The sequence below is a fragment of the Gastrolobium bilobum genome, unplaced genomic scaffold, assembly GCF_033153095.1.
Source record: "Gastrolobium bilobum isolate Gb01-03AN ecotype WA unplaced genomic scaffold, APGP_CSIRO_Gbil_v1 utg11974, whole genome shotgun sequence".
Classification (NCBI taxonomy): Eukaryota; Viridiplantae; Streptophyta; class Magnoliopsida; order Fabales; family Fabaceae; genus Gastrolobium; species Gastrolobium bilobum.
Window position 1 is genome coordinate 200,526 of NW_026897182.1, and position 27,428 is coordinate 227,953.

At 32.8% G+C, this 27,428-nt stretch overlaps 2 protein-coding genes and 3 non-coding genes across 5 annotated transcripts; all 5 read right to left on the reverse strand.

The window, feature by feature from the left end:
• Window positions 1-2,428: 2,428 nt before the first annotated feature.
• On the reverse strand, window positions 2,429-5,355 carry LOC133304727 (large ribosomal subunit protein uL22y). Its single transcript, XM_061504775.1, has 7 exons — window positions 5,276-5,355; window positions 5,142-5,178; window positions 4,938-4,978; window positions 3,118-3,348; window positions 2,929-3,031; window positions 2,770-2,837; window positions 2,429-2,686 (listed from the first exon to the last, which is right to left on the reverse strand). Exons 1-7 carry the CDS (start codon window positions 5,276-5,278, stop codon window positions 2,621-2,623), a joined length of 549 nt encoding a protein of 182 aa, XP_061360759.1. The 5' UTR covers window positions 5,279-5,355; the 3' UTR covers window positions 2,429-2,620.
• Window positions 3,761-3,888, reverse strand: LOC133304753 (small nucleolar RNA snoR74). The gene has a single exon (XR_009750659.1). It is a non-coding gene; the product is annotated as a small nucleolar RNA snoR74 (small nucleolar RNA).
• On the reverse strand, window positions 4,183-4,311 carry LOC133304751 (small nucleolar RNA snoR74). The gene has a single exon (XR_009750657.1). It is a non-coding gene; the product is annotated as a small nucleolar RNA snoR74 (small nucleolar RNA).
• LOC133304752 (small nucleolar RNA snoR74) lies at window positions 4,588-4,717 on the reverse strand. Its single transcript, XR_009750658.1, has one exon. It is a non-coding gene; the product is annotated as a small nucleolar RNA snoR74 (small nucleolar RNA).
• A 5,602-nt stretch (window positions 5,356-10,957) lies between the features above and the next one.
• Window positions 10,958-20,781, reverse strand: LOC133304724 (uncharacterized). Its single transcript, XM_061504772.1, has 21 exons — window positions 20,515-20,781; window positions 20,216-20,301; window positions 19,921-20,022; window positions 18,145-18,251; window positions 17,932-18,032; window positions 17,260-17,347; window positions 17,039-17,127; window positions 16,781-16,920; window positions 16,518-16,683; window positions 16,274-16,394; window positions 16,019-16,115; window positions 15,380-15,509; window positions 14,292-14,351; window positions 14,072-14,190; window positions 13,701-13,825; window positions 13,154-13,378; window positions 12,774-12,934; window positions 12,101-12,264; window positions 11,516-11,598; window positions 11,345-11,430; window positions 10,958-11,264 (listed from the first exon to the last, which is right to left on the reverse strand). Exons 1-21 carry the CDS (start codon window positions 20,728-20,730, stop codon window positions 11,121-11,123), a joined length of 2,610 nt encoding a protein of 869 aa, XP_061360756.1. The 5' UTR covers window positions 20,731-20,781; the 3' UTR covers window positions 10,958-11,120.
• Between the last annotated feature and the right edge of the window lie 6,647 nt (window positions 20,782-27,428).

Genomic DNA, 27,428 nt, shown 5'->3' on the forward strand with positions numbered 1-27,428 from the left:
TCTGTCAAAGGAGGAACTGTATAAAATTGTTACTTTCTCCCGGAAAACTACTATGAAAGTCAAGATAGGAACTAGGTAAATTCACTTAAGTATGCACATGCTGCTGTTGACTCTTGTTTTCATGTTTCTGGGTCGTTTTAAGTCTTGAGTAATCAATTTGCACCTTTTCATATTTTTCAGAAAAGGTGCTTAGATTCATGTGTTTCTCCCATATAAAGTGAAGTCATTTCCTGCATAACATCCTGTTAAGGTGTTGTTATTGTTCGATTCCCATTTGAAGCTATACCTAATGCTTTTTAGTTATGTAGAGCGAAAATTTGAAGTTCAAAATTCCAATTATTTTTGGTGTTTTATCGAAGAACGTTGAAATTCTTAAGACACCAAATGCAGTGAGCTCTTTAGTTTTAGGTGTGGTGCTAAGTTGATTGCTTATGATCTGTTTCGGATAAGTCCTATTTTGTAAAACTTTGTTGCAAGATGAGTGATAATAATATTGGTTGTTGGGTGGCTCTTGAGGATTATCATTTGAGTCTTGATTTCACGAGCCTGTCTGTAGTGTTGTTGCGCGTGATGTTATTGCACTTCAATTTCAAAATTCATAGCACTGATTGATTGCATTTTGGAATCTCTAGATTTATATCCCTTTCTTGTGAACGAATGCTTTGCTGTTTTATTTTGAAATTGCACATCATCCTATGATTTTTTAGCATCTTTCTGCATCAATCACTTCTGGATCTAACTCTATTTTTCGGTGAAACTACTTTGCGTTTTAGTTGATTCTCTTGCATGCCTGTAGAGATGAGGTGCTGCTGGGGCAAGATTATCGTTGCGCTGCTGGTGTATTAATCACAAGCAATTTTCTTTATCCGGTGTTTGGTTGGGAGCTTTTCAGCGGATATCTATCTTTCTCAAATATGGCTTTTAAAAATACCATCACCAAAAACCCATCTACCCAATTTGTCTGGATTTATGAGAAACATAGATATCCGAACTGTTTATAAACTCAATTTGAAGGTGAGATTTTTCGGAAAACCGGTTATCTGGCTTTTAATGCACCGTTTATTTCATAAAGTTACCTAATTTTCCCAGTAAAGTTTTTCCCCACCAAACAACTTTTTTTTACTTTTTTCTACCTATCTCACTTTATCTATCTTTCCAATCATTTCTCTATCTATCTCATTTCCCTACTATTCCAAAAAAAAATTCCTAAATCAAACGGCCCTTGGGTTTTAATCAATATTATATTATCAAAATGCCACAATTTTCTTACGCTTGGAAAATATAAATTGAATTTTATCGTGCTACCATATTATCAACATGCTACAATCTTATTGTGCTTCGATCATTTTGTTTTCATTCGAAACTTTGACGAATTGTAGCCGTACTAGTTACATTTATTTATTTTTTAATTTTTGGTAAACATACTAGTTACATTTTATTGGTAAAGACAGTAAATGGATATGCGAGATCTCAACCATGACCAACTCAACGAAATTTGGTGATTCACAGGGTATGTTTGGTACATAGTATGAGATAAGACTTGATAGTATAAGAACTGATAATATAAAATATAATTGTAAATTTTAATATTATCCTGCGTTTAGCATAATATTGGATGGAGTAGATAATTTGTTTTTGAATTAAATTCTACAATTAAACAATAAAAAATCCCTCCCCAAGCCATATAAGATAATATCATTCAATGTTTAATAATACACTGTATAATACTATATAGGTTAAAAATAAATATTTTTGTCAAAAAGACCTTTTAATAATGAATTTACATAATTCTTCCGAATATATTAGATGATATTATTTTTTTATAAAAATATGTGAATCATTGTGTCCAAAAAATATATTAATTTTTATAAAAATAAAAATCTTCAATATTTTTAAAATTATTATTTTAATATGGTAACAGTTAAATAATATATTAATTCTTGAGAATTGCATTAATTAATATATTAACCTCTTATCAGGCTTAATCCTATCCTCCTAAGCCTGATTAAATTGTATGATGATATAAGAGATATATGATGATCTTAATATATAATACAAACTTATATTATCAGACCTTATATATCACACCATCCATCAAGATTAACACCGGCTGCCCCATAACCTCTCAATGAGTGTTTATACATGGTACCACATCCTTTAACCCTAGTAAATATTAGTAACAACAATTAAATAATAATAGAAGACTATTATCTAATTTCTTAGACATCGTACACCTCATCAAAAAGTATTTTATTAAAAAAATCATATAAAAACCTTTAATTTTATCCTTCTAAAGGCATAATTACATCGAACTATCACTTAACACATTTTGCTCGTTTAAAAAATTACCCTTACTTTTTTTATTCGGTTGTTTACAAAGGAGAAATGATATTAAAACCATACATAAAGTAAGACAAACAAAACCGCAAATCGTAAAGAGCATAAGTTTTCAAATTAGGTCAAATTAATTTGGAACAGTACGAAACAAAACCTGGTGTTCATGCCTCTTATAGCATTAACTCATACCAAATACTAAAAGCAAAATAAAACAAGCAACAAAACTCTCCTCGTGACACAAAATAGAAATATTGGGCCTGAAACAATTTAGTTAAATTGCAATTTAAGATGAAGCACCGCTTCGAAGAGCTTGGGACTTCTTCTTGCTTGTTGCCAACTGGGTCTCGGGCTACAAGAACAACAAAAAATAAGCATTAGATAATCAATGAAGAAAAAAGGAAATGAAAAACCACCACCAGATGAATCAAATACCTCCTTCTTGACAGGCTCTTCCTTTTCAGATAATATCAACTCTATGTGGCAGGGAGATGACATGTAGGCTGCCAAAACAGTCTCCATCAATAAAACCATGTAACAAATAAACAATCCACTAAATAAGTAAAAAAAAAAAACTCAAGATTACAAACATACGGTTGATTCTTCCATGGGCTCGGTATGTTCTGCGTCTTTGCTTCTGTGCTTGATTGACTTGGACATGTGAAACAAAAAGAGCATCAACATCCAAACCTTTAACCTGAAAGGAAGTAATTACCAATTTAGTTTCGAGACAGTTGACATAAAACGGTCATATAGCAAAGCAAATGATGATATAGAGCATACTTCAGCATTACTCTCAGCATTCTTGAGTAAATCTAAGATGAATTTAGCTGATTTGACAGGCCACCTTCCCTGTCCATTAGAGTGTCTATTTTTTGCCTGGGCTGTCCTCCCAACACCCCTGCAGAAACGTCTGAATGGAATGGCCTGTTTGTGAGCGAGAACATCCTCCAAGTACCTTTTAGCCTTTGCCAAGGGCAACTTCCTAATGGCATGGGCAGTTTCCCTAGTGTTCTGTAAGTGCAATTTAAAGGCCAAAGTCTCAAGGGTAGGAAAATAATATAAATAAATTGAACAAATTAGGTGTAATACTTGTATTACACTATCATTAATAAAACTTCATTAACAAAAGAGAAATATACTCGGCCAATAATAATAATGCCCATGTCGCTGATAATTACAAGGGAGCTGTGCCCAGAAAGACATCAGATACTGCCCATTGTGGGTAAAAATTATAGCTGTTCTACAAAGTTTTAAATCAAAAAAGAAAAAGAACAAGGCATTGCCTTTGCAATATAGTTTCTTACTTATTAATGAAATCTACTATAGCCACTATGCCAGATGATGATTATTATAATATCCTCAACAACAACAAAAAATACCATGACAATAAATCAAAGTTAATAATGATTCTAGCATGCATACAACCTGAAAGGTCATTTACCGGACCTTCGGTAACAAACAAGGAAAATAGGCTCACGCAATAACAATAGTTATAGTATCCCTGAAGGTATCAAGAGGCTTGCTCACACAGGCAACAGACCCTGCTTTTCAAATCATGTTTTCTCTGACTCCATTTCTTATAATAACGGAGTTCTGTCTATATCATAACTGAGGAAAATAAATGCAAATAGCAATACATGAACTCAATCAACTTCACATATTTTAAAGTAATGAGGTCAATCAGGAGCAACTATATCATTTCATGAGGAACTTAACCAGATAGTTTCGCCGTTAAAAAGTGCAGAAAACATATTATCTCAGATACTAAGTAAATAATAAAGATTAAAAACAAGGCAACAAAAACAAGTTCAATATGAATCAAATTTATCATGCTGCAAAAGCACTACATGTTCCATCGTTTACTGAACCTTCAGTCACAAACAAGGAACAGAGGTTCACCCAATAACAGAGGTTATTATATCCCTGAAGGTAACGAGAGGCCCATTCACACAGGCAAGAGGCCCCTGCTTTTTTCATCAGGTTTTATCAGACTCCATTCGATTACCAAAGTTTTCCATATATGATCCTAAATAAAGAAAACTAGTGTGAAATAAAACCACAACTTCATCAAAAACATATTTTGTATTTAATGTGAGTCAGGGGCAACTAAAATGATGAAATCGACAATCAAATCACATTTCCCTTAGACCCAATAGCAGGACATGATATAATCAACTAATAGAGAACAAGAAAATGGCAACACAAATAAGCACTACATGAATAAAAAATGCATGGTGCAACAAAAGTGCAACATGTTCCATCATTTACTGAACCTTTAGTCAGTTAAAAGACAGAGCTTCATCCAACAACAATGGCCATGTTGTCCCTGAAGTTTTACAAGAGACATGCTCACACAGGATAAACAGGCCCCAGCTTTTTTCAGCATGATTAATCAGCGTAAATCCATGTTTATTTATATTAATCAACCAAATCATAGCTGAGTCAAGAAGACAAATTGACGGCAGTTGACACATTGATCTCTTGATGGCATCGTTATTCGTTATATCGTTATACAAGCGCATATGAAACTTATTCTTTAAATTCTAAAATAAATAAAATAAAAATAAACAGAGAATAACCAAAATAACAAAACTCGGTACCTTGAAGTGAACTCTAAGGTCAGCGCCTCTAGCCTTGCAGGCTGCAAATGAAAAAAAAATAAAAATAAATCAAACTGAAAGCTCAAAAGTAGTGACGAAAAATATAAACATCGAATTTACGAAAAACACAGAACAAATCGCATCTATTCCAAAAGCGAGAAAACCAAACCATTACACAAGTTATAAAAGTAAAATAGAACTTACACTTGGTAGGATTGTCAGGCTCTCTTGAGTACTTCACCTAAGAATCAGAAAAAGGATAAATATGAAAACACTCCAGAGATCTAATACGAGATCATCGCAATAACAAATTATAGAGAGTAGAAGCAGAATCGTACCATGATGGCTTACTCAGGTACCTTCACAGTAACTATAGATGGCTCTCGGCAACAACGGTTGAAGGAATGAATAAGGCTATATTTAGGGTTTTAAAACCCTAACTCTCATGGCATTGGGCTATTGTAAGGTGCGCAACTTGTAAACCGGCCCACGGGCCTTTTTTTATGCATGACCAATAGAAGTAGCCATGAAAAAGTATTATATATTCTCTTTTGTTACGAACCAAATCCAAATTAAAATTGTTAACGGCTGAAATTTACTCTTAAATATTAAAATAAATTTATTAATGTATTTTTGTATAAATTATTATGTATTTCATTTATATTATTTTAAATATTAAATTCAAATTCCTTTAATTAAGAATGCATAGGTTATTCATAATTTTAAATATTTTTAATTTATACTTTTATATTTATTTGAATTAATTCAAAATATTTTTTGTAATTTGAAAAATTGGCTTGAAATATTTTTTAATATTCTATATGAATTTAAAACTATTTTTTAATGATGTGTTTATGTGTTGGCCGAATCAAAATATGTTATTGAGTTCTATCAAAAACTAATTTTTAAATTCATTCGTATTCCATTTTACCAATGTTATAAAATTCAGGTTAGATAACAACTCAAGAAAGTTACTGGTTACTTGATTAAAGCTTTTACCACGCTTGCTGATCTTATGTTCAAATGTCTACCTTTCCAGTTTAAATGTGACTACTACAAGAAGATTCAAGAGACAAGGGTTGTCTATAAGTTCATGATCATTTTATATCAATATAAGTTATATTATTAATTTTGATCATTAATCTTATTTATATATAATAATTGTGATTTATTAGATATGTGAGCTGTTTGATGAAAACAAATCAATGACTAAAATTTAGTATAAGATTTTTTATTTTTACACTGATTTAAGAATAATCTGCTTTATATATTGCAGTACTCGTGCGATGCATGGAGAAAAAAGATCAAAATTTTAATCGGTGTCTGTCGTTGGTTAATCGTATTATTCTAGGGTTTGTAATAGTATTATTCTACAACTAACTTTAGTATTCTACAACTAACTTACTAATGAATATTTTAACTTAAACTTTTAATAGACAATGCTTGATCCTACTAAGTAAGTAAAGAATAAACAATTTTTAATTGAGATGTGAATATAGTATGAAATTATTAATTCTCTGCCCTGTAATAAATGAAAATATGTTTTTTTTTTTTACGTATAATGATGGCAATAGTAGTAATGGAAGTGAAAGTAGTGCCCTCGTTAAGGTTAGGGTAAAGACTAATTTAAATTTTGAGAAAAATATTTAACATTTAACTTCTTCTTTTTTTTAAAAGTAAAATATTTCACTTATATATATATATATATATATATATATATATATATATATATATAGACAGGATCCGTTGACACCGGTGTCAAATTGAAGTTTGACACCTCATCTGAGAGTCATTGGATACAAAAAGATTAATGGCTCTGATTTGTAAGCATATGACACCATTGATCTTTTTTGATCTAACGGCTCTCATATGAGGTGTCAAATTTGAAATTTGAAATTTGACATTAGTGTCAAAAGATCTTACCTTATATATATATATATATATATATATATATATATATATATATATATATAGAGAGGCAGGATCCTTTGACACCGGTGTCAAATTTGAAATTTGACACCTCATCTGAGAGCCGTTAGATAAAAAAAGATCAATGGTGTCACATGCTTACAAATCAGAGTCGTTGATCTTTTTTGATCTAATGGCTCTCAAGTGAGGTGTCAAATTTCAAATTTGACACCGGTGTCAAAGGATCCTACCTCATATATATATATATATATATATATATATATATATATATATATATATATATATGGGGCAAGATATTCTTACACTAGTATAAGAGTTAGAAGTCTTACATTTAATCTTGATCATTGATCCACTTATATCCAATGGCTCACATTACTAAAAAATTAGAGCCCTTAGATATAAGTGGGATCAATGTTCAAGATTGAGAGTGTAATTTACACCGGTATAAAATGATCTTGACCCTATATATATAGCGACAAGATATACTTACAACCAAAAAAGTTTATCACCTTTACAACTAATTTAATCACTGTTGATTTCTGTTAATCTAACGATTATCATTTATTGGAATTAACAATTAATTAATATATGCGACCCAATAATTTTTAATAAATGATAATCGTTATATTGACGGAAATCATCGGTGATTAGGTTGGTTGTAAAGGTTGTAAACTTTTTTGTGGTAAGTGTATCATTATATATATATATATATATATATATATATATATATATATATATATATAATTTTGACTTTTTTTGCCATTTTATAAAGGTGGCAATGTGGCATCTTGTAATATCCCATGAGCAACGAGGGCGAGAGTGATCGCCGGTGCAAAAGAGATGAGGCACAGACAAAGAACGGTTCCTATCAGGCTTCCAGTTGGAGGGATACATGAATGAATCAAATCAATACCTAAATGAGAGGGATCCAGAGGCTGTGTAGGTATGGGATTGTACAATTGAAGATAGCTTAAAAGAATTATTAAGTATTATCTGTACTAACAAAATGCATATACTTTTTGGCAGCCTATAACTTAAGAACTCTATAGTTAAGCGTGCTTGACTTTTGGAGTAATTTTAGGATGGGTGACCTCTCGGGAAGTTTTTCACAAAGTGTGTGAGTAAGGACAAAGCACGCTGAAAAATCTTATTTTAGTTTGTGGGTACAGTTATTGATCCTGCAAGTGATCGGGCATTACAAGTGGTACGCTGAAAAGTCTTGTTTTGGTTTGTGGGGACAATCGTTGATCCTGCAAGTGACCGGGCATTACAAGTGGTACGCTGAAAAGTCTTGTGTTGGTTGTGGGGACAATCGTTCGTTGATCATGCAAGTGGCCAGGCATTACAAGCGGTATCAGAGCATGGCCTCTTTCCCAATACGGTGTGGTTCGAGGACAAACCAAGCGAAAGTTGGTGGGCATGTAACATCCCGGGAGCTGACGAAGGTGGGAAGTGATCGCCGATGCAAAAGAGATGAGGCATGAATAAGGAGCGCCTCCTGTCAAGCTTACAGCTAGAGGTGTACATGAATGACTCGAATCAATACCTGAACGAGAAAGATCTAGAGGTTGTGCATGTATGAAACTGTATAATTTAGGATAACTTAAAGGAATTAACAGTTACTACATATACTAACAAGATGCATCTACTTTTCAGTAGTTCATAACTTAAGAATTCTATGGTTAAGCGTGTTTAACTTTGGAGCAAGTCTGAGATAAGTGACCTCCTGAGAAGTTTCATAGGAAATGTGTGAATGAGGACAAAGCAAGTTGAAAAGTCTTGTGTTGATTTATGGGGACAATCATTGATCTTGCAAGTGGCCGGGTGTTTCACATCTAAATATTTTTTTAAGTAAGAAGTATCTTATCACCAAGCACGTGGATCAACTAATAAGAGATTTCAACTTATCTAGTGGTCTCGAGTTTGAGTTATGGATACTTAGGGAGAGTTTTGACGCCTATATGGTCCTACCTAACTACCAAATTAGTTAATTAATCTATGAACCGATGAAGAAATTAAAAAAACAAAAAAAAGAGTGAGAAGTAGTTTTATTTTTGAAAAACAAAATTTAAACGGGCTTTATATCCTTACACAATGTTTTGGTGCCCAATATTAAGAAATAAAATGAAAAGCTAATATAGAGAACGGTAATAAATTGTAGGGAAAAGTTCATCAATGCCCAGCCCATGTGGTTTGCTTCAGAACTATCTATGTTCTTGTGATTTTTTTATCACATATACCCTTGTGCTTTGTAAAAAAATAAAAAACCACAGGGGTATATGTTATAAAAAACATATTATTTTGCAAACCATGGAGGCATACGTGATAAAAAAACCCACAGGGACATAAGTGATCCTAAGGGTATTGGTGAACTTTTCCTTAAATTCTATTGCTTGGAAACTTAAAATTAAATGAGATAGAAAAGAAAATTAAAGAGATATGAGTTTGTTTGATTGTGTTTTGATTTTTTTTTGTTCTTAAAATTATTTTGTAGAATAGTTACGGAAATATGTGCTTTTTTTGTTTTTTGTTTTTGTTTTTAAAGTTAAAAGTCAAAACACAAAACAAAAACAACTCTAAAAACAAAAATAGAAAAAGAGTTACAATTTTAATATATATTTTTTACAAAACAAGACTTATCAAGTGAGTTTTTTTTTTTTTTTTTTGTTCTAAAAACCAAAAAACTGTTTTTAGAAACAGTATTCAAACAGGACTATAATTTTCCTTAAAGGCCTGATTTTTATTTTTCAGAGATATAAAGTGTGTATGATAACATATGGGGATTTTTTTTTTGGTCTATTTTTAACCTAGGGAACAGAATTGATTACAAATTACGTTTAATAAAATCAATTTATGTTTTTGTTTCTGAAAATGAACCAGTAGGCCAGAAACAAAAATTAAAGAGGGAAAAAGAATTAAGTTCTTTCAGCTTCTTCAACTCCGGATATATATATATATATATATATATATATATATATATATATATATATATATATATATAGGGAGATAGAAAGAAGTTGTGGGAGGAAATTCAGACTTGATAATCTCTCCTTCTTTCTGGTGCCAATCAGTGATGACATTAGCAGATTGAGGAGTCTTGAATGGATAATCAATGTCCTGTTGGACAGAATAAGCTTGAAACCAATCAAAGAAAGGAATATTTAACTCTACCTTGTCAAGAAAGTTATAAAATTCTTCTTGAATTAGTTGTCTTTTAATTCCCTTATAATTTTGGAAGAACCATTCTTTTTGAGGAGACCGTTCCTCAGAATTAAAGTCTTTCCTAAGGGTTTCCTTATCTATAATGAACTTATATAACATCATAAGAATTATGCATAGAGGAATAGGTTGGAGATTGAATAGATTTTGGGGATTGGATGATACTTTGTTCATTTTCTTCTTCTTTTTGGGTATATGAAGGTTTAGGAATAGAAGAAGAAGTGTCCAAACCTTGGAGATGGAGATTGAACCTACTAGGTTCAGAGATTGTAGAGAAAGATCTCCTTGAAAGAGCAGATTGAAAACAGTGTAGGTTAAGTGAACAGTAACTGACTCGTGATGCTACAGTTTCTGCCGACACTTTGATTACGTCACTGTATGCGTCACCTTATGCTGACATCATGCTCATGTCATTTTGCCATCAGCGTCACTACAGTGGTTTTCTTCAACAGTCTTCTGCTAAGTTGATTCCAAAACAATCAACTTTCTTGACAAGGTAGAGTTAAATATTCCTTTCTTTGATTGGTTTCAAGTTTATTCTGTCCAACAGGACATTGATTATCCATTCAAGACTCCTCAATCTGCTAATGTCATCACTGATTGGCACCTGAAAGAAGGAGAGATTATCAAGTCTGAATTTCCTCCCACAACTTCTTTCTATCTCCCAAAAGTTTGTGATAACAAAAGTAGGTCTGTTCTTGCTTCACCTTTTAAATTAAAAGATGAAAATGAACAAATCTCTCCAATGGATTTTAAAAATCTTATTGAGCAATCTAATTACACCAACAAATATCTTCAAGTTTTGGGTGAAAAACTTTTCAAAACTATTTTATATATATATATATATATATATATATATATATATTCCCCAAAAGCAAGTCAGAGAACAAAATTGTTCTCACACACCAGTATTTCCCCCAAAAACTGTCAAATTATTTGTGGTATTATTGTATCAATTCCTGAGGTTATCCTATACAAATTTGATTTCCAAACAAGTGAGATGACCTTACAATTACAAGGCTTGCTTATTAAGAATTAAAAGATATAGCTGGACATAAAACTAGAATAGGCAATGACATCAACCCAGTCCGGGAAAAGATCCTTCATTCTCTTTGCTGGATCAACCAACTTTTGGTCTAAAACGGCGAGGTCCACTCTTAATGCTTCAGAGCTGTTAGCCTGATATTATCAAACAAAATAAAAGTTCAGCTATGGTTTTTGACATAGTAAAGGAAAGTTAATACAGCCTCAAATTTTACCTCTAACCAGAAGGTCCAATTCCCATCACTGGGTCCACTAAGACGACATATATATGATTCTGGACCACCACCATAAGTTTCAGTTCCTGTGCATATTGCAAGCTACATTAGGCAATGAAATAATATTATCAACCCTAAAGAAAAACTAAGTGGAGGAAACAACTCTCATACCTGGTAGCATATTATCTGCAAATGACCAACTGGATAAAGGACCAGTGATGTTAAGAACTGCAACCCAGACTTCTTCTAAGGAACTGAAAGCAAGATAAATACTTATACATGAAAACAAGAAGGTAAAAATTTAGGTACTGTAATATTAAACTTTCCTTCAACTTCTTCCCGTTCACACAAGGTGGTATAGAGAACAGATTTAAGACTATGCAAAACAAGTTGCAGCCAAAAAAACAATCAGACAAAAGATTTTTTTTTATATATATACAAAGTCACATAATGATTGCAATAATCACAAAATACTTTATGGAATTCAAATGTCAGTATATCACAGCATATTTCCCTGTTAGTACATCCTGAGGAGACAAGCACCAGTACATAAAAGAATCAACCAACTTGAAAAAAATGAGACCACTAATCCCTTGAAACAATTCTCAGGCATTGACTACTATTGCACGACACTAACATGAAAAAATTTCGTATGCAACTAGACAATTAGAATAACCAAGCTTTCCACGCTAGGCTACCACATAGAACATAAATTGTATGTTTGACTATGTTGATTAACTATGCTGATACACTCACCCTAAATAAAGCTCCAAGTGAACTCTCCTCGGTCCCTTTTCGAAATCTAAATATGGACTTTGGACAGACAATTTGGGAAAGAATTCGTACTGCTTCAAAATATCATCCCCTTTTACAGGGAACTTCAGACTATTTGAAAACAGAAAAGAAACTGGAAAAATTGCCTGCAAAGAGAAATGCATTCACATTAATTTCTTAAATTCACAAGCCTGGGAATATAAAACCATTACTAAATAAAAAAATAGCAGTTTTTTGTGTACCAAGGAAAATATATGATAACAACAGTATAGCTGTAAAAGTAGTTTATCCCAGTAATTTAAACAAGTGAAGGTTCAAATGACAGCTACTGGACTAATCAACAAGGTAGTGAAGAGAGATTTTAAGAATTCTATTAGTAATCTAAGCCATCAAATGTTTGTTAAAATGCAAAGAATGAGAGGAAATGGTAGTTTTAATATATGCTGACGTATTCTTAAAAGCTAACATCTGCAATTTCAGCACCTGGGACCAATTCAAGACTTCACAACTAATGAAGGAATAGTCTGACTTAACCTCCAACTTCATTAATCAAAGGACAATCAGTTAAGTGTTAAAATAAACGACTTTAATATTCTTCTTTCACTCTTTCCATTTTCAATTGAAAGTGAGAATTAAAAACCGCTTTCACTCTTACCATCCAATCTTGGCGTTTAGATAGGGATGCAGATTCAAAGGAAAACTCCGGAGAAACATTCAACTCCTTTGCCACTTCAGGTGAGTATTTGAAAAGGAAAATTAAAGAATTGGAATCAGTTACAGACAAATCATAAGTAGATTCCACAATCTGACTTGAGCCTGCCAAACCACAGGAAAATTGTTAGAAATTACTTAAAAAAGAGAAAATAAAAAAGACACTTGAGTACTAAAATGATAATGGAAAGGAAAACTAATAGATAAACTAATATAAGCACATTATAGACACTAGATTAACACCTCGTTGTTTTAGAGGGCATCAACAAAAGTATAATAGCCCACCAAACTGTCATTTCACATAACATTACTGGGTGTCAATACCTGCAGTATGGAAAGTATGCTGAAAAACAACCCTCTTAGGTGCAGACATGGTGTAAGGAAAGAACTGAGATGATAACGCCAAAGCAAACACACTAAGTTGCAGCAAAAATTGCAAGATTGATGACCTGGCTAACCAATGACTGCAAATGGGCATTAGAGGACCCATGCACCAACCAGTTACAATTCCAATTAATGCTGCCACAATAGCATCAGGAACATAGTGCCCTGCAATAAATTATGTTCAGCAGCAAGCATTTTGACATGTGAAATTGCTAACTATTTTATATAACAGATTTATCTAGATAATTTCTAAGTGATGAGTTACAATAAAGGACACCTCAAGCAAGTAATCCCATATATACATTTCATTTGATTTTAATCATACTGATAAATGTATTTATACATACAGAAATGACGGAGCATGAAGACTGGTGATTCAATCACAATGGTCTAATTATCATCCCAGGCCTCAAGAAGGGCTATCTATTCTACATTATTTTAATTACTAGGGTCATATAAATACTTTATTCATAAAGAAAAAACTAACCATATGGTAGAGGAAGAGAACCCATCATGCCCATCTTCTCTATAAGAAACTGGGCAAGAAAGCCACCAAAATAAACAGCATATGCAAGGCATGGAACTAGAGGTAATATGTAAAACATTGTTGACCTGTAGAGGGAAAAAAATGAAGTGAAAGAAAAAGATTATTGCCAAATATGAATAACAGATATAAAAAGAAATAAGATCAGATAAATAGCATTCATATAAATGCAGCAGAGATGCAAGTCAAATCTATTGTAATGTGAAGGGAGATAAAGGATACTTGTAAGACCAAACATGAAGCGACATTGGAGTTTATATGTGCAGAAAAAGCAAACACAGTAGTTACAAATTACATAAGCATTCACAATCAACCTGAGTGAGTGTCGTCCAAAGGATTTGACTGATAAGCAGAACGATATCCATGCAGGAAGCATGGAAGCAGACACAAAAAATGTCAGGAAACCTCCACTCAACCCAGCTACAAGATAAGCCTGCTTTTACTAAACTTGTTTAGCCATACAAAAATTAAAGAGAATACATTATATCATGCTGCAAAGATTAAATTGTTTGACTATATATTCAATCTACACACCAAAGTTAATACGGCATAGAACCCAAATGCTCCCCAGAACCTTGCTTCATCAGATAGTGCCTGCAATTTATGTGTCAAATCAAACGTTAGGTACCTTGGACTTGCATCACCAAGACAAACTGAAATTACTTATCAAGAATATGGCCAAATGCAGAAGACCCCACAAAATAATATTTATAATGACCATAAACAAAGTTAGCACAAGCCAGAGTATATATGCCAATTCTGAAGACACTGTTCATTGGAACTTGGATGGCGAATATATTTCATTCGATAACAGAACAATGATACAAAACTGACACTATTAAAAAAGCAACTTAAGACTTGCTGAGGAAAGCCTGAGACCCAAAGGATAAAATAGATGACTAGCCCATATTTATTTTTGATATTGAAAAGAAACAACCAATTTTAAACACATTTGTAGTTATTCAGGTAAAAAGTTCTTGAAGATATATAAATGTTCAGAACGTTGATTATGGGGGATTTGACTACTCAAACCCATCTACTACATCACTTTTCTGGAAGCATTGATATGCTTTAATTATTGAATATGTCACTTTCGTTAGGCTCATTAAAAAAGATAAATACAAATGACTTTGGCATCCCTGATGCACTTAGAAGACAGAGATTTGAAATATGATTTGGGTTCTTTTTCGTAATCTTTTAATTATTAGGTTGGTTTTATTTTAATTGTTTCCTTATTTTATATGTGTTTAATGCTGATTGAATTGTTATATTTAAACATTTCCTTTTTAGCCATATTTTATTTACGTTTTAGGGTTATTTGACATCTTATAAAAGGGTGTTTAGGACTACTATTGAAGGTTGTTGAATTTCCGAATATTGATTATCCTATTTTGAGAACCAAGGGTTTTTCTTTTACCTATCCCAATTTGATTGTTTAGCCAATTTCTCTTTGTGTATTGACATTAATCCCTAAGGAAAAACAGGAAAATTGCAACAATAAAGGGCATGAGTAGAACAAAACAAAGTCTACTACACAGTTTACAGTTTTATTACAAAATAGTTTTATTAAATAAATTATGAAACTTTTATCACAGTAGACTTATTTCAGTAAGCTGGAATACCTCTTTTGATGTCTTGGCAATTGATACATCCTGAGAAAGAGGAAAGCTTCTCCACATAATTCTTGGAATTAAAAGACCAACAAGTGAGCAGGGTATAAACATCATGAAAGCCAAGTAAGGATGAGCAAACCTGTGTTTCATCCATTATATTAACACATTAACACATGAAATGCATGAACGTATTTATATTAGTACACCTTAGATAGTGATTCATACTCTACTAACCATGTATAAACGATTGGAAATAATAAAGTACTCCAAATAATTTAGATTCAATGTGGCTATAATCAAATGCTTGGAGCAGCTCTATCATAAACAAGATGGAGTCGCTTGTTCTCCCACTATATAATTTGATTAAAGGGTAAATCCTAGTGCACAAGACTCCTTGACTTGCGAGGATGGGGTGAGGGTCGATTGTACGCAGTATTACCTTTACATTTTTTACAAAGAGGCTGTTTCCAAACTCAAACCTGTGACTTTCTAATCACAAGGAACAACCTTACCACTATATCAAAGCTCGCCCTCCACTATATAATTTCACTAACAAAGTAAAATTCTAGCATTAACTACAAGAGGTCAAAAGTTGCACAAGTTATCCCCCGTCTCATTTAAAGTTAAAATCGCTTCAAATGAACCTACCAATTCATTGTCTGAGAAGAGAACAGTAATCTCAGCAAAGAAAACACAATTGGCACAACAATTGCCAATATAATCCCAACTGCATGGAATAGAAATCCTGCAAATCCAACAAATTTCAAAATGTTATTCAAAGTGTCAACATTTAATCATTTAAATTCTAGAATAGATATAAAAAACTTTTAAGCAATCAACAAAGAGACCAATTAGAATACATCATATAAAGAAGTAACCAGCAGTAAAAATCTATCGATTTACCTTTCATAAAATCACACAGAGTTGCTGACCAAGAACGCCTGACATGCATAAAGTACATAACAAGGAAGACGAAGATAGGAATACTGTGAAGAATTTGAGCTACTCTTCTGGAATAAAATATCTGAAAACCAAAACATAGATATGAGAGAATAATAGAGCAAGAAGTACCAATTCTGAGATCATATTGCTGGGAGTATCAGCACTTCATAAGCAAATGCTGGAATCTACAAACTTTACTGCATACCATAAACCATGAGAAATAATCAAAGAAAACAGCACGCTCATCCTTAAATATGCTAGCAGTAACTTCACTAAAATTTGTTTGATAGGTGTTTTGTAGCTTAGAAGAATTAGTAAAAGTCTTGATTATGCTGAACAAATTCTCTCCGCGTGCTTGCATGCTTCCAGGTCTGGACACATAGTAATACATCAAATACATGCTTGAGGGAAAAAAATATAAAATTTCAATTAAATATCTGTACCAAAAAAAGTAGGTAAGATACATACAATATTCTATCTACTGTATCAGAGGAGGTATGGTAAAAATAACCACCAAGGAGGAAGATGATGTCAAGCCCAGGAATATTCCCATAGTCTTGGGAAAATATTCGGTAATCAGTGTCTCCAGGAATAACAGGAAAAACATCCTGCATGTTAAAATAGAAAATTCATGCTTGAATTGGTAAATACAAAAGAGGAAAACAATTGCTCAACAGAACAATTGAGTATTAAATAGATATAGGACGGTTAGAAGAGAAAGATAACCTGAGCTGCACTATTAGCCATAGGGTATATTGCTGCTTCCGCATAAACATTAGAAGGCCAAGCACTAGGTCCAGATTGGCAAACTAAATCTGTTAATTTTAACAACATTATTCAATGAAGATGTCCTACATAGCACATAAATCATAAGTTCATGGACAGAGAAGTTGAAGATGTAGCTTATTATCCTACTAATCATAACAGAAATTTTGCATCATATTTACCAGGCCCTCCAGTCCCAGATGCCTCCACATTTATAACAGCTCCTATTGTGTCACGCCATTCATGTGTCTTCATGAACCCATGTGCACCCTTAAGCATCAAAAGTAAATAACACCTCATTAGTTTAACAATGTAGAATCCAATTATAAATAAGCATTCATCATCTACAGAAAATACTGTCATGATAGGAGTGCTGGTGTGGTGTGTTCTTTAAAGTGAATGGAAAAAAGGCACAGAGGGTTGGAGAGGAATACATGAGCTTTACTATTTAATTTAAACACAATCATTTGGAAGCGAATCAGATGTAAACCAAATAAAAAATAATCTGAGATAATTATAGAAGATGTGCAACCTTCAATAAAACATCTTTGATACACAAATCAGTTTCCGTTCAGCAGCCAAAATAATTTTCTGAAACATTTTAAATTATCCAATTAGCAAAGATTAGATACATAGTTAACTGATCACAATATCATCACTTTATAGGCTGAGGCTATAGTTTGAGGTCATGTTAAAAAGTCATTAGCATGTAACTCCTAAATATTACATACAAGGTTCCACATCTCTAAAGCACAAGACAAAATCAACATATCATTAAAAAAATCTCAAAACATAAATGAATGACGGTCAAATGTAATTGTAGCTCGAAACATTCATCGAACAAGACATCCTACCAACATGAAAAGCTCCTCAGCACCATTAAAAAGGAAAATAATAGGGCGGTAGGGAGCCCAACCAGAGTCCACAATTAGTCTTGCAATTTCAAGCATTGATGCTGAAAAGGGAGGAAAATTAGATAAACAATAAGATTTAGTATGCTCAAGGTGTAGATTTGCCAAATATAATCTTTCAAATTCAAAGAAGACTTCAATATAGCCACTACCCACCAACACACGAACCACAATCCCCAGCTCCAGGGGAACCAAGAGTACTATCATAATGCCCATTCACTAAAACTGATGGATCAGTATCTTTGGAATCTATAGTCGATATCCTGTAGTAAAAAAGAAATGAGATCTGTGTCAACATTCCTCAAACTAAGACAGGTACAGTGTGACACTCCTAACTGGGTATATGGAATAATACCAACATATCTTTGATTTGCCGGATGAATAAGTATAGATTTTGTAAAGAACAAATTCAACCAAAAAGCTTAAGCTATTGGGTGAGGCTACATTAATGGTTTTATATTTCTCTAACACGCTCTCTCACACAATAGCTCATTGGTCTTGAAGGGTGGATGATGCATCAGACCCAACCTACCTGTGCTAAGAAATTCCACAATAGGTAATTATTTATTAACTAAATGAGGGCGGTGAGGATCGAACTCGTGATCACTTGGTCACAGAGGCTCTGATACCATGCAAAGAACCAATTCAACCAAAAAGCTTAAACTATTGAGTGATGACACATTAATGGTTTTATATTTCTCTAACAGTTTTCCTCAGTAAAAGTTACACCAGTATGAGAAAATGTAGAGTAAGATAGTACTCAGCACAGTGCAAATAACAAGAATAGCAGCAATGTCATAAATGCTCAGTAAGCTACAAGCAAAATGAAAATGATTCAATAAAATATCAGTGTGAATGAACTGTTCAGTGTAAAGAACCTTGGGATACACCACCCCAAAAGCTAGCTCAAGGGGTGGGAGTGTCCAAGGCCTTATAAAGGCCATACTAGTTGCCCATCTAATCAATGTGGAACTATATATCTCAACACGCCCCCTCACGCAAGAGCCCTTTGAGCTAGAAGCGTGGAATTGCACAGGCTCAATTTTTGGTTTACCTTTTTGTGCTTTTTATTTTAATTCCACTTTAAAGTGGGGGACGGTGAGGGTCTGATACCATGTAAAGAACCTTGGGATACACCACCCCAAAAGCTAGCTCAAGGGGTGAGAGTGCCCAAGGCCTTATAAAGGCCATACTAGTTGCCCATACAATCAATGTGGAACTATATATCTCAACATTCAGCAACTAGAAAACAAGAATAATTAGCTTTCATGGTTGCAAAGTGACCTTACTTAGACTGTTAGACAAAAGATCAATAACCATTAATATGATTGTGCATCCTATGATAGTGGTAAGCCAGTTAAAATCCATGGCTATGTCTTCCTAGATGTTACTGGGTATTGGTAAATGTTGAAATAACATTGCTGGCTTCATGTTACTGGATTTAGCTAGCTGGAATGTGGAGCATTTGCTTGCAAATTGTGGAACATCTTTCCTTATCTCTTTCCAATGAAGTTGCGCTGTAGTTCTAGCATGAGTTCTGGCCACTCCAGTATGCCCTACTACTGAGGAAATTAAGCTGCATACATTGATCTTGACAGGGTATCCACATTTTTGTTTTCTTTGCCTGGTTTATACTCATTTTAGTAGTTGAATACTAGCAGCTTAGAGGGACAAATATGTTGTTTTGGAGTTTGTATCACTCAGGCAATCAGAGTTTATAAACTTTGCTGGTTAGTTTGGATAACAAACCAGTGACCCTTCATGTATAGGCTGAATTTAGATAGTGGTGATTAAGCTTGCAAATGTGAAATTTGCTTTAAGTATAGGGGGTAAACTATTACGCAAGAATAACTAAAGTTAAGTTTCTACTCATGAATCCCGATACATATAACAAAGTCTAATACAAAAGACTATTTTCAACTGCCAAGGTACCTCATAAGAATATTTGTATGGTTTCTGTATCCCAGAGCAATGTTGAAGCCCAAAAAGAGCATATTGAAGGAACCACTTACAGTAGTCTCTTCAATCTCAATTCTGCAAAAAAAAAAAAAAATGGAAATAAAATCAAGCAGTCAGGCTATGAAAAGAAAGAATCGTGTATTAAAAAGTATGTGTATTACAAATAAAAAATTGGTTGGGAAAAAGAAGGGGGTGACAAATAATAATAATAATAATAATAAGAATAATAATAATCAGAATCTGAATATCAAAAAAATAGTGTTACAACCTGATATTGGAGTTAGCTCGCTCCTTTATTACTTCCAGCTGACCCTTAATATATTGGGCAGCTTTTTTCAATCCAGGACGTCCTTCCTGTCAATTATGCATCAAAAGTCAGCATCCGCTTATTCAAGTCAAATTCACATCATTTATGAGAAACATGAGAAAACTAATAGACTCTAGTTTTATATCTCACATCCTACATTGTTTTTCTTTTACCCTTCAAAAGCTATTCATATCATATCAAACAGTACTCTCCAAAACCCCAATTTATTAAAATAAAATAAGAGTGATCAAATTTCTCACTTGCCGACCGTCGATCTCTTGGGACAACATTCGAACATGTTCGATTGCTCTGGCTTCGGAAAAACGATCGAGAGGCGCGTCGTTTTCGAGGGGTTTAATGAACTTCATGTGGAGGACGGAGTAGGACAGCATCGACATGATGCCGTACATGACCGCGAGGAGGAACATGAGTTTGAAACCCGAAACATCCTCGGATGACCCGAACCCGAGAGCCATGTCGGAATTTTTTTTTTTCTTGGGAAACAGCACGCAGAATAAGAAAGCAGAAGATCGATTGAATGTGGTTTGTGTTTGTGTGCGTTCAATTTATTTATTTATAGTTTATAGTTGCAATTCGAGTAGAAGTTAGAGAGAGTGGTCAATTGGGATGTGTCTACTGGTATTTGTGTCTCGAGTGTGCCATAAACGGCAGCACTTGGTGAAGGCAACAGCTGCTAAGAGGGAATCTTCCAATTTTGTTTTTGACTAACTCGTGATTGGTGACATTGGATGTGCTAGACTGAATGGATACTTAGCTTAATCGAAGAAATGAAATTTTTGAATCTATTTGTTTATTATTGATAAATGGATTCCTATAAAATCAAAAATACACACAAAAATTTTATATATATAAGCAGACTAATAGAGTATGTAAAATTTTAACATAAAAGAATTTTGAAGAGTAGCTTAGTTGACAACTGAATTTTCAAGGATTTGTTTGATTTGAACACCTGATCCAAACAAATTTTTTAAAAAAAATTGGAGGTTAGAGGACGTGTCTCTTTCTTCGAAGGAAATTAATCTTATCATTCTTCCTATAACGAAGTTCAATACAACCATTGCTTTAACGAGTGATAATCTTTGAGCCGTACTCCAAAAAAAACAAAGTGACTGATTAAATGAAATACCCTGGAGGTTATATGAAAAATTAATTAACATAAAAGAACCTACTCCACTAGATTTTTTATTTTTTATTTCATTCAATTTGGGCTATATTGACTTTATTAGGCCTTCAAAATTATAACATTGATTGGGTTTAAGGTTAGCGGGACAACAACAACTACTGTTTTGTCACTTTTTGAAAAAAAAAAAATATTAAAATATCATATTTCAGAAATAATTTTCAAATTATTACTTATTATTGCGTACGCTGTCAGGCCCAACAGTATTGGTTGATTAATACCATTGACCGTGTATTTTAAAATTTTCAAAAAAGTTTACTTTAATATTAATTGTGAATTCAAGAATTGAAAACTTTATAACAACTGCGCCATGCGAAAACAAAAAATATTTAATATTCAATTTAAGGTAATTAAAAATTATTAGCTGATTTGATTACAAGATTCAACGCTTTTTTAACGATTTTTCAACCTATTGTGTTTACAAATATTTATTTTTTTATTGACAATTATAATAATTATTTCTTAATTAAAAAATCAATTTCTGACTATCGTAATACATTTTTTTATTTCCCTTATTCAACCTCTTAATTTTAAATTAAATAAGGTAGAATAAGTTGCAATTCATTTTTTTATTTTACATTATTATCATGGAGCCCACGATATTAAAAATAAAGGTCTCGATTCAAGATGGCACACATAAAGTTTAAATTGATCAAAGCTTTTCAGACAACACATATAACTCATCAATTCCAAAAAATTGTTATTTATAATGCAGGTTGACACGAACAAATAATCTATTAATCTCAGAATATATCATTTATTATGTAATGACACAGGATAATCCAATACGATACGAATAACTGCAATAAATTAATGTGTGTCAGTTCATGGTTGTGAATTAACATGCAACTAATTTATTTATTTTTGTCAATATTTACCTACACAAACTTAAGAATAGGTCGACTCAAACATGAGTTTCTGATATCATATGAGTCTGTGTTAAAAATTGTCGCCTCAATTTAAAAATATCTTGTTACTTTTTTTCTTCTTTTTTTTTTTTATAAACATATCTTGCTTTTTTTTTTTTTTTAGATAATTATCTTGTTGTTTCTTACTGCAATAGATATGGAAATATACTTTTAGAAAAAAGATAGAAATATGAGTTTGAAACAATAAAATTTCACGGTTTACAATTTGACGTTACAAATATTCTGAGTGACGTGCAAATCAAAAGGATACGAATGTAAAATAAAAATTAAAATAAAATTACTAACTTGTTCCACTTTATTTAGTTAAAGATTGACAATTAAAACCCCCAACCCAGGTAGCTCAACTGGCAATTGAGCTCTCAAGGGTTTGTTTGGGTCATGAGTTCAAACCTTGACTTAAGCAAATTCTTAAAAAAAAATTGGGGGTCAATAAAAGAATTTACATCAATGTATTATGATAATAAATTAAGTTTTTAAATTTAAAAATATTTATTGTAATTGTCAATAAAAGAATTAAATATTTGCAGACACAATTTGTTGAACAAATCGTTAAAAAAAATTGAATTTTGTAAGTGGATTTTTAATTACCTTAAAGGGAATATTAAAAAAAAATTAAATTAACAAATGTATTGATGGGTATAAAGTGACTAGTGTAAATAAGTTGATTAGCCTAGACTTTAATTAAATAGGTATGTAAAAAAATTTAAATCTAACATAACCAATTAGTCTAATGTAAATCAAATTATAGACTCAGCTTAGCTTATATTTAAAAATCAAAGAGTCTGCCCTAGGCCCTTTAACCTATTTAAATCTATCAAATTTCAATGCAAATAAAAAATTACAAAAAATAAATAAAAGAATATTATTTTATTAATTAAAACTATTTAAATTGACTTGTAAGCAGGCCTTATAAAAATAAGTTTTATTAATGTTATGTTACATAACTTAAGTTTTGTTTCCAACACACACAACAAAAAGGAGAGAGAAAGTGAAATGATGAAAGAGAAAGAAAAACATGTGGACCCCACCTTTTTAATGTGTGTGTAGAAAAATGAAGTTATGTTATGTTACATGATAAACATAAAATCTTATAAAAATAAAGCTATGATTTGTTTTCTAAACAAAATTTTTTAAGCTCTAAACCTATTTTAATTTTTTAAATATATTAGGCCAGATTTGACACCCCCTTACGCCACCTCACCCTAGATACAATTGTTAAGAAATTTCTAATTCTTGAATTCACAATCTGTATTGAAGAGAATCTTTTGATTTCTTTTTAATCAACCAATTATTAATGGGCACATTATCCGCAAATACATTGAATACAACATTAAAAGGTGGGAATATAGTTGAGTACCCAACAAAAAAAAAAAGTGGGAATATTAATGGGATTGGTCCACTAGTGCTATTGGGTCTGACCACCAGGAGCGCTTTTTCAGTACAAAGTACAAACATACGACTTCCATTCACCTTTTTAACACTTCAATTATTTTATTTTTTTAATTTCTTATCCGTACAATTTACATCAATGTTAGTAAAACCGACTCGATTATTACTGGATCAGTGGATCACTGGTTTAACCAGTGAGTCACTGATTCAACCGTATGACCCGGTAATTATATGTAATTTTATAATTTATATTAAAAAATTATGAACACTCAAATATCTAAAAAAAATAAAAATTTCAAATACTTTAATATAAAAAATAATAAATCACATATTATTATCCAATAAAGGATCAAATAAAAATATAATGATCGTGATACGGGGCTTTAAATTCAAAAAATGACATTTCTAACTATAAATCAAATCAAAATTTTCTGAATAATTGAGATAATATTAGTGTTGTAGGTACATAACTTATGTCAGTCAATAAGCAAAAAAATATTCAAATATATCCATTATGATTTTTTTTTGGATTTTTTTTTAGGACCGAGCCGGATCACCGGTTAACCGACTGGGTCACCGGTTTTCATGAAAACCGGCCGGGTAGCACCGGTTCTGATGCATGGTCGGTCCGTTACTTCAACTGGACCGATTATATGACCGGTTTACCGGTTCCCAGGTCAACCCGGCCGGGTCGGTCCGGTTTTAATAACTATGATTTACATTATCTTAGGGCCCTTTGGTATGCGGGATTCTTGGAAATTCTCAAGAAATTAAATTTTTCTAAATTTTTAATTTTCAGATATTATCGTAAACTAGATATCAAAATTATATTTCTGAAAATTGAAATTTTCGGATAAAAAAAAAATTCTCTTCTACCAAATGCCCCCACTTCGATTTTATTTTTTTGGGTCGCACTAAATAAATGGTGCGGTAGTATCATAAAATTTTCGGACAATCAGACTCTCACATTGTGACATGTGGCAAAACGTGTCCTGTTGAATCCAAAGATGGGACTTTGGCTATGGCTATTTGAGAAAATGTTTCTCAAATGTGACATTTTGATATAAACTTTGCCACAAAGTACCAAAACGGTTGTTGTCCCTTAGGTTAGCAACTATCACCCGCAGACCCCGATGACAAATTCCCAAAAAAAAAGAGCATCTATCACCTGCATCATTTTTCGGATTGGAGTTATGGAAGCCTGTATATATGAATAAGCAACTTATTTGACTAGAATTCTATTTTTTTTTTCATCTTAAATGATGAGTGATTATAAATAAACAAGTTAAAATTATTTTATTTATTATTTATTTTAGGACCATCAGAATCTCGTTATATATATGACTCCGGGAACAAATTGTTCTGATATTTAAACTGGTTGACATTATTTTTGTACTCTTCGATGAAATGGGGAGATGGACCAACAAAGATTTTGACGGTCAAATCCTCAAGCGAATGAGGTGGACGTTGCAAATGGATAAAAGATACAAAATGACTATGTGTCGTTACGAGGTCTTGGGTTTAGGATTTGTACTTTTTTTTATGAGTGGGGATATTCTAACTACCAAAAATTCTCACTACTAATTTACTATCCATCACATTACCATTGGATTAAAGAGAGAATGTTAAAAAAACTTTTAAGAAAGATAAAATGTTAATCTAATGGTGATTAGATAGGTAGTAAGTTGATACTAGAAAATTTTGGTATCCTCTTTTTATATGACTTTGCGATTGGGTTTAGGATTTGTACTTTTTTACATAACTTCGCTTTATTCATTTCTTTTTTTTCTAACCCATGCTTCAAGTACCGGAGATTATATCAGCTCTCTTTCTCTGTTACCTTTTCATTTCTGCACTTCTTTTCTCTTTCTCTGACCCTTCTTTTCTCTTTCTCTGACCCATGCTCCAGTTATCGAATATCCAAAGCAAAAGAAGAGTGAGCTTTGAATCATGCCAATGAGTTCCTTTATACATAGGAATGAAACGAGACCATACCATTCAACATTCCAAGGACTCTCATGCTTGATTCATTGCTCGCTCACGATCCCCTCCTTTTTTTATCTCCATTTCTATCAAAATGGTCTAACTCGGTGAATCGGCGGGTCACCGATTTTAACAAAATCCTGCCAAGTTTCATGGGTCATACCGGTTGAAATGCATCTTCGATCCATTGAGGTAGCCGAACCGGTCACATGACCAATTTACCGGTTTCTGGGTTGAATCATTCAGTTCTGATCCTAGTTTCACAACACTTCCTTTAACTGAGTCATCATTTATAAAACAATTGATTTTGCTAAGCAGACTTAAATTTCTTTTTTTGGCTGTAATTGCACCACGAGTCACATCACCCCTTAACTAATTTCCCCCCTCTATAATAATAAATGTTGTTAGTGATGGCAACCAATGACAGTATACAAGAGTCTCCTGCTTCTTGTGCTTTAGTTAAACCCTCAGATCCAAATCGTGATATGACATGGCAATGGACTTCCTTGAAAGATATCAATAACAGAAGGAATATGACATGCGACTTATGTCAGAAGATAACAACAGGTGGAATTACCATGGCTAAATACCACCAAATGGGGATAAAGAGAGATATAGAGCCATGTAAGAAAACCCCTCTAGAAGTGATAAGTGCTTTCAAGGAAGCATATGAGAGGAAGCTAGCTGATAAAAATGCTTCCCTAAATGAGCTACAAGAAGCTGATGATGAACTCGAAGAGGTGGGAGAAATCCATAATCTTTAAACCAGAAAAAAGGGAGTAACATCCGGCATTTATTCCTTTGTTGTTCCTGCCAAGAAAGGTAAGGCCGTGAAAGGTCTCATGGACCCACTTCTCTTAAAAAAACCAAAAAACAACATCAAGTTGGGAAAAAGGCAAACAAGCATCAATGATGCTTGTGATAAAAAAGCTAGAGCAATAACAATTCAATATATTAAGAGGTTTTTGGCAACAAATGAGATACCTTTCAATGTTATACGTTCTAGAAGTTTCGAGTTAATGGTTGAAGCAACAGGGAACTATGGTCCTCATTTGAAGGTTCCATCTTATCAAGAATGTAGAGTTACACTCCTTCAACAGGAGTTAGAGTACATGAAGGAATTACTGAAAGAGCACGAGATAGAGAGAGTAAATTGTGGATGTTCTATTATGTTTGATGGATGGTAAAAAAAGAAGGGTAGAACTTTGATCAATTTCTTGGTGAATTGTCTATCAGGAACTATGTTTGGCAAGAGTGTTGATGCTTCTTCTTATGTAAAGACTGGTGAGAAATTATGTCAACTTCTGGACACTTTTGTGATGGAGATTGGTGAACAAAATGTTGCTCAAGTGATGACCGGTGATGGAAGCAATTATTTTTTGGCCGGTAAGAGACAACAAACTCATTTAATTGTTAATATTTCAATTTGTTTGTAACTCGTTTTATAATTTAATTTTATGCTTGTGACGTTAGGGAAATTTTTACACGTCATGTTTTGGACTCTATGTGCTGCACATTGCTTGGACTTGATGCTTTGGAAAGCTTGATAAAGTAAAGAGGACAATAAAAAGAGGCATCAGTCTAGTAGGTTTCATTTATAATCATTCGTTGGCATTGAACAATGCGACAGTTCACAAGCAAAACAGAATTGGTGAGACATGGAGTAACAAGG

What these genes read in the sequence shown, in the direction of transcription:
- LOC133304724 (XM_061504772.1), bottom strand. Translation starts at nt 20,730, where the DNA reads ATGGCTCTCGGGTTCGGGTCATCCGAGGATGTTTCGGGTTTCAAACTC. An exon ending in CTGAGGAGCTTTTCATGTTG is followed by an intron (nt 17,348 to 17,931) that starts GTAGGATGTCTT and finishes TTGATGCTTAAG; the next exon opens with GGTGCACATGGGTTCATGAA. An exon ending in TTGCCAAGACATCAAAAGAG is followed by an intron (nt 14,352 to 15,379) that starts GTATTCCAGCTT and finishes CATAAATTGCAG; the next exon opens with GCACTATCTGATGAAGCAAG.
- LOC133304727 (XM_061504775.1), bottom strand. An exon ending in AGCCCATGGAAGAATCAACC is followed by an intron (nt 2,838 to 2,928) that starts GTATGTTTGTAA and finishes CTGTTTTGGCAG; the next exon opens with CCTACATGTCATCTCCCTGC. An exon ending in AAGAGCCTGTCAAGAAGGAG is followed by an intron (nt 2,687 to 2,769) that starts GTATTTGATTCA and finishes TTGTTCTTGTAG; the next exon opens with CCCGAGACCCAGTTGGCAAC.